At 46.9% G+C, this 7,592-nt stretch overlaps 1 protein-coding gene across 2 annotated transcripts; it reads left to right on the top strand.

Annotated features, from left to right (window-relative positions):
• Window positions 1–236: 236 nt before the first annotated feature.
• On the top strand, window positions 237–7,433 carry APH1A (aph-1 homolog A, gamma-secretase subunit). 2 transcript variants are annotated; one of them, XM_053475726.1, is made up of 7 exons: window positions 237–408; window positions 5,366–5,536; window positions 5,633–5,706; window positions 6,090–6,212; window positions 6,439–6,566; window positions 6,671–6,794; window positions 7,126–7,433. In XM_053475726.1, the coding sequence occupies exons 1-7, from the start codon at window positions 296–298 to the stop codon at window positions 7,188–7,190; spliced, it is 798 nt and encodes a 265-aa protein (XP_053331701.1). In that variant the 5' UTR covers window positions 237–295; the 3' UTR covers window positions 7,191–7,433. The 2 variants fall into 2 exon arrangements, with proteins under 2 accessions (XP_053331701.1, XP_053331702.1); XM_053475727.1 differs by having other exon boundaries at window positions 239–408; window positions 7,173–7,433.
• The last annotated feature ends 159 nt before the right edge of the window (window positions 7,434–7,592 follow it).

Raw genomic sequence — 7,592 nt, forward strand, 5'->3', positions numbered from 1 at the left:
AGTTATATATATATATGTGTGTGTGTGTGTGTGTGTGTGTGTGTGTGTGTGTGTATGGCTGTATGTACAGTCTTATCATAGCAACTAATGGAATTGCTCAGCATTGGCTTCTGCGGTGAAAACACATTCTCTGCACTACATTGTCCAAACTGGGAGGCGCCTTTCAGTCTGAAGACTACGTTTCCCGGCATGCTCTGCGCGTGGCATCCTGCGCGTCATTACCCCGTGCTTTTCAGCCTTTTGTGTCTGTACGGGCCGCCGTACCGAACAGGCGGAAGTGGGGCGCTCCGGGAAGATGGGGGCAGCCGTGTTCTTCGGCTGTACATTCGTGGCCTTTGGGCCGGCTCTGTCGCTGTTCATCTTGACTATAGCTCGGGATCCTCTGAGAGTCATCATCCTGGTGGCCGGGTATATATTATCTGCTTTATATAGTGGGGCTGAGTATCTCCTGCTCGTTCAGATCTGTAGCTGGGCAATAATATACAGTAGTGTATAGTGATATTCAGCATCTAGGCCAATATCCTGTAGTATATAGTGACACTGAGTATCCCCTGCACAGTTCTATAGATGGGGTGTAGTATATAGTGACACTGAGTATCCCCTGCACAGTTCTATAGATGGGGTGTAGTATATAGTGACACTGAGTATCCCCTGCACAGTTCTATAGATGGGGTGTAGTATATAGTGACACTGAGTATACCATGTACAGTCCTATAGATGGGCTGTAGTATATAGTGACACTGAGTATCCCCTGCACGGTTCTATAGATGGAGTGTAGTATATAGTGACACTGAGTATCCCTGCACAGTTTTATAGGTGGGCTGTAGTATATAGTGACACTGAGTATACCCTGCACAGTTCTGTAGGTGGGCTGTAGTATATAGTGACACTGAGTGTACCCTGCACAGTTCTATAGATGGGGTGTAGTATATAGTGACACTGAGTATCCCCTGGACGGTGCTATAGGTGGGCTGTAGTATATAGTGACACTGAGTGTACCCTGCACGGTTCTATAGATGGGCTGTAGTATATAGTGACACTGAGTATCCCCTGCACGGTTCTATAGATGGGGTGTAGTATATAGTGACACTGAGTATCCCCTGCACGGTTCTATATAGATGGGGTGTAGTATATAGTGACACTGAGTATACCCTGCACGGTTCTATAGATGGGGTGTAGTATATGGTGACACTGAGTATCCCCTGCACGGTTCTATAGATGGGGTGTAGTATATAGTGACACTGAGTATCCCCTGCACAGTTCTATATAGATGGGGTGTAGTATATAGTGACACTGAGTATACCCTGCACGGTTCTATAGATGGGGTGTAGTATATAGTGACACTGAGTATCCCCTGCACGGTTCTATAGCTGGGTTGTAGTATATAGTGACACTGAGTATACCCTGCACAGTTCTATAGGTGGGGTGTAGTATATAGTGACACTGAGTATACCCTGCGTAGTTCTATAGCTGGGCTGTAGTATATAGTGACACTGAGTATACCCTGCACAGTTCTATAGATGGGGTGTAGTATATAGTGACACTGAGTATCCCCTGCACGGTTCTATAGGTGGGCTGTATTATATAGTGACACTGAGTATCCCCTGCACAGTTCTATAGATGGGGTGAAGTATATAGTGACACTGAGTATACCCTGCACAGTTCTGGAGGTGGGCTATAGTATATAGTGACACTGAGTATACCCTGCACGGTTCTATAGATGGGGTGTAGTATATAGTGACACTGAGTATGCGCTGCACAGTTCTATAGATGGGCTGTAGTATATAGTGACACTGAGTATACCCTGCACAGTTCTGCGGGTGGGCTGTAGTATATAGTGACACTGAGTATACCCTGCACAGTTCTGCAGGTGGGCTGTAGTATATAGTGACACTGAGTATCCCCTGCACAGTTCTATAGATGGGGTGTAGTATATAGTGACACTGAGTGTCCCCTGCACGGTTGTATAGATGGGGTGTAGTATATAGTGACACTGAGTATCCCCTGCACGGTTCTATAGGTGGGCTGTAGTATATGGTGACACTGAGTATCCCCTGCACGGTTCTATAGATGGGCTGTAGTATATAGTGACACTGAGTGTACCCTGCACAGTTCTATAGATGGGGTGTAGTATATAGTGACACTGAGTATCCCCTGCACGGTTCTATAGATGGGGTGTAGTATATAGTGACACTGAGTGTACCCTGCACAGTTCTATAGATGGGGTGTAGTATATAGTGACACTGAGTATACCCTGCACGGTTCTATAGATGGGCTGTAGTATATAGTGACACTGAGTATACCCTGCACAGTTCTGGAGGTGGGCTATAGTATATAGTGACACTGAGTATACCCTGCACGGTTCTATAGATGGGGTGTAGTATATAGTGACACTGAGTATACCCTGCACAGTTCTGCGGGTGGGCTGTAGTATATAGTGACACTGAGTATACCCTGCACAGTTCTGCAGGTGGGCTGTAGTATATAGTGACACTGAGTATACCCTGCACGGTTCTATAGATGGGGTGTAGTATATAGTGACACTGAGTATCCCCTGCACGGTTCTATAGATGGGCTGTAGTATATAGTGACACTGAGTATCCCCTGCACGGTTCTATAGATGGGGTGTAGTATATAGTGACACTGAGTGTACCTTGCACAGTTCTATATAGATGGGGTGTAGTATATAGTGACATTGAGTATACCCTGCCCGGTTCTATAGATGGGCTTGTAGTATATAGTTACACTGAGTATCCCCTGTACGGTTTTATAGATGGGCTTGTAGTATATAGTGACACTGAGTATCCCCTGCACAGTTCTATAGATGGGGTGTAGTATATAGTGACACTGAGTATCCCCTGCACAGTTCTATATAGATGGGCTGCAGTATATAGTGACACTGAGTATACCCTGCACAGTTCTATAGGTGGGGTGTAGTATATAGTGACACTGAGTATCCCCTGCACAGTTCTATAGATGGGGTGTAGTATATAGTGACACTGAGTATACCCTGCACAGTTCTATAGATGGGGTGTAGTATATAGTGACACTGAGTATACCCTGCACAGTTCTATAGATGGGGTGTAGTATATAGTGACACTGAGTGTACCCTGCACAGTTCTATAGATGGGGTGTAGTATATAGTGACACTGAGTATCCCCTGCACAGTTCTATAGATGGGCTGTAGTATATAGTGACACTGAGTATCCCTGCACAGTTCTATAGATGGGGTGTAGTATATAGTGACACTGAGTATACCCTGCACGGTTCTATAGATGGGGTGTAGTATATAGTGACACTGAGTATCCCCTGCACGGTTCTATAGATGGGGTGTAGTATATAGTGACACTGAGTATCCCCTGCACGGTTCTATAGATGGGCTGTAGTATATAGTGACACTGAGTATCCCCTGCACGGTTCTATAGATGGGGTTTAGTATATAGTGACACTGAGTGTACCTTGCACAGTTCTATATAGATGGGGTGTAGTATATAGTGACATTGAGTATACCCTGCCCGGTTCTATAGATGGGCTTGTAGTATATAGTTACACTGAGTATCCCCTGTACGGTTTTATAGATGGGCTTGTAGTATATAGTGACACTGAGTATCCCCTGCACAGTTCTATAGATGGGCTGTAGTATATAGTGACACTGAGTATCCCCTGCACAGTTCTATATAGATGGGCTGCAGTATATAGTGACACTGAGTATACCCTGCACAGTTCTATAGGTGGGGTGTAGTATATAGTGACACTGAGTATCCCCTGCACAGTTCTATAGATGGGGTGTAGTATATAGTGACACTGAGTATACCCTGCACAGTTCTATAGATGGGGTGTAGTATATAGTGACACTGAGTATACCCTGCACAGTTCTATAGATGGGGTGTAGTATATAGTGACACTGAGTGTACCCTGCACAGTTCTATAGATGGGGTGTAGTATATAGTGACACTGAGTATCCCTGCACAGTTCTATAGATGGGGTGTAGTATATAGTGACACTGAGTATCCCCTGCACAGTTCTATAGGTGGGGTGTAGTATATAGTGACAATGAGTATACCCTGCACGGTTCTATAGGTGGGCTGTAGTATATAGTGACACTGAGTATCCCCTGCACAGTTCTATAGGTGGGGTGTAGTATATAGTGACACTGAGTATACCATGTACAGTTCTATAGATGGGGTGTAGTATATAGTGACACTGAGTATACCCTGCACAGTTCTATAGGTGGGGTGTAGTATATAGTGACACTGAGTATCCCCTGCACAGTTCTATAGATGGGGTGTAGTATATAGTGACACTGAGTATACCCTGCACAGTTCTATAGATGGGGTGTAGTATATAGTGACACTGAGTATACCCTGCACAGTTCTATAGATGGGGTGTAGTATATAGTGACACTGAGTGTACCCTGCACAGTTCTATAGATGGGGTGTAGTATATAGTGACACTGAGTATCCCCTGCACAGTTCTATAGATGGGCTGTAGTATATAGTGACACTGAGTATCCCTGCACAGTTCTATAGATGGGGTGTAGTATATAGTGACACTGAGTATCCCCTGCACAGTTCTATAGGTGGGGTGTAGTATATAGTGACAATGAGTATACCCTGCACGGTTCTATAGGTGGGCTGTAGTATATAGTGACACTGAGTATCCCTGCACAGTTCTATAGATGGGGTGTAGTATATAGTGACACTGAGTATCCCCTGCACGGTTCTATAGATGGGGTGTAGTATATAGTGACACTGAGTATACCCTGCACAGTTCTATAGATGGGGTGTAGTATATAGTGACACTGAGTATCCCCTGCACGGTTCTATAGATGGGGTGTAGTATATAGTGACACTGAGTATACCCTGCACAGTTCTATAGGTGGGGTGTAGTATATAGTGACAATGAGTATACCCTGCACGGTTCTATAGGTGGGCTGTAGTATATAGTGACACTGAGTATCCCTGCACAGTTCTATAGATGGGGTGTAGTATATAGTGACACTGAGTATCCCCTGCACGGTTCTATAGATGGGGTGTAGTATATAGTGACACTGAGTATCCCCTGCACGGTTCTATATAGATGGGGTGTAGTATATAGTGACACTGAGTATACCCTGCACAGTTCTATAGATGGGGTGTAGTATATAGTGACACTGAGTATCCCCTGCACAGTTCTATAGATGGGGTGTAGTATATAGTGACACTGAGTATACCCTGCATGGGCTTTAATTTAAATGTCTGGGCGTCTAGAGATGCATGCTGGGACTATGGTTTGTAGGTACAGTGCTGTGTATGCGTAGATGTGGGGTCTTAGGCTCCTCATGCTCTGTCTTCTCCTCCTCACGCCGGTCTCTGGTCTCGCCCAGGTCGTTCTTCTGGCTGGTGTCCGTCCTGTTGTCGTCTCTCATCTGGTTTGTGTCGGTCCAGATCAGTAACAAGAACGACTCCAGCCTGCAGTACGGGCTGCTGATATTTGGCGCGGCGGTCTCTGTCCTCCTGCAGGAGGTGTTCAGATACGCTTACTACCGGCTGCTTAAGTAAGTAAACCCCCCGCGCCCGCGAAGCCTTCCCATCGGGGTGCGCGGATCCGTTCAAACTGATCACTTTTATCTAACCCTGTGTCCGACCCGCAGGAAAGCCGACGAGGGCCTGGCTACCATCAGTGAAGATGGCCGCTCTCCCATTTCTATCCAGCAGATGGCGTACGGTAAGCATGACTACGAAAATCCTGTGTCCCGTCTCCTTCCAGTTTTCTTACCCTTACTGGGATCGGAGACCCCCTTAAGTACTGGATTATATAGAAGTGCGCATAACATTTAAATCTTCAGTCGTCCTCTTTTAATTAAATGAGCAAGGTTATCGTATTTTTTCCTCCCCGATTTATTGCAACTTTTAGTCGTCGCCGTAGTTAACCAGTATGCAGAAGCCTTGCTTTGTTGAACAGATCTATGTTGGCTTTAAGTAGACATTCTCTGCTGTCCAAGTGGTTCTACAACTCCCACTGGACCCAGCCAGCCAGATGCTGAAAGATCCTGGATTGTATGCAGGGATCCTTAGCGATTCTGAATAAAAGCTGTCTGTTCCTTGCAGTGTCCGGCTTCTCTTTCGGGATAATCAGCGGAGTGTTTTCGGTGATCAATATCCTGGCAGATGCGGTGGGGCCGGGCATCGTCGGCGTGCACGGAGATTCCCAGTATTACTTTCTTACGTCAGGTACTGCGCCTCTGGTGGTGGGTAGAGACTGCATAAGGGATCTGCGCATGTCCGGTGTGAATACATCACAATAACGGCTACTATTTACTACTATATATTTGCAAGGCGCTTTATGCAGCGCTGTTTTGGCTGGCTGTCATGGGAGTGATTATTTAGAATTCGAGGCCCACAGCGGGCTCCCCCAGTCTGATGGTTGTGTGAATGTTTCCTCCCCGTGTTCTTCCAGCGTTCCTGACCATGGCGATCGTGTTCCTGCACACGTTCTGGGGCATTGTGTTCTTTGCTGCCTGCGAGAAGAAGCAGCCGCTGCACATCGTGGGGGTAGTGCTCAGCCACCTCGTCACGTCTGGGCTGGTAAGTGTCCCGGAGCTCACTCGCACTCGCGCTCTTTTTTTAAGACGTGTGTGTATTTCACTTGCTTTCTGCCGTTGATCGATGCCGTCTCTTTGGTCCCGCAGACGTTCCTGAACCCGTGGTATGAGGCCAGCCTGATTCCAATATACATCATTACCTTGGGCATGGGCATCTGGGCTTTCCTGGCAGCCGGGGGCAACTATCACAATATCCGCAAATGCCTCACGTGTAAGTACCGGTCCGGGGTAATAGACCACCAAGGAAGCATAGCTTATGACCTAAATGATATACAAAGCGTTCCTGTATGCAAATTATTTATGCCCCATTGGCGTGTGGTGACCTTTGGGAAATGCGCAGGTTACCCTAACACCCTTCTTTCTGTGGCAGGGGGGTAGCTTGCAGGGTTGACATTGTATGTTGTGGGCAAGAATGTCAAATATTACACCCCTTGAGTACTGCAGGATTGCTGCCCCCACTCCCGTTATAGCTCTGTGCAGGTTAAGATGCCCCAGCGGCGATACCGAGTTTAGTTACACCAGAAACCGTTTTGTTTCTGCAGGCAGACGGCAAGACAGTAACCAGGTTATGGTCTATTCTGCTCTTCAGGTGCCCAGTGAGGACTGAGGGTCAGCTCAGCTGCCGTGCAGCCATGAACAGTTATTGCGACCGAGACGCCATCAAAGTGCTCCTCAATCCCAGAAGCCGGCAAACCCTTTTCTATACCTCCCCGGATGAAAAGGACATTTCTCTCCTGGTTCTTCTTAGTTGTTTTTCCTCCTCTGGTTCCGCCCGTCCTATGCGCCGGCACTGGGCCAACTCAGGCTGCATGGAGCAATCTGGAATTGCTCCTGCGTTAAACCAGTACAATACCGTAACTTTTGCTCAAACACGGCATCCCGAACAGGTCTGCAACTTCATATTGAGTCAATAATTCCACCCCCGTCTCCTCGCGGTTGCCCTACCGCTCCAACACTGGAGGCTGGCGGCTCTCCGAGAGCTGATTCAAGCCACTAAGAGATGAGTAAA

This window comes from Spea bombifrons, chromosome 9 (genome assembly GCF_027358695.1).
Source record: "Spea bombifrons isolate aSpeBom1 chromosome 9, aSpeBom1.2.pri, whole genome shotgun sequence".
Classification (NCBI taxonomy): domain Eukaryota; kingdom Metazoa; phylum Chordata; class Amphibia; order Anura; family Pelobatidae; genus Spea; species Spea bombifrons.

What these genes read in the sequence shown, in the direction of transcription:
- APH1A (XM_053475726.1), top strand. Translation starts at nt 296, where the DNA reads ATGGGGGCAGCCGTGTTCTTCGGCTGTACATTCGTGGCCTTTGGGCCG. An exon ending in GTATTACTTTCTTACGTCAG is followed by an intron (nt 6,213 to 6,438) that starts GTACTGCGCCTC and finishes GTGTTCTTCCAG; the next exon opens with CGTTCCTGACCATGGCGATC. An exon ending in ACCTCGTCACGTCTGGGCTG is followed by an intron (nt 6,567 to 6,670) that starts GTAAGTGTCCCG and finishes TTGGTCCCGCAG; the next exon opens with ACGTTCCTGAACCCGTGGTA.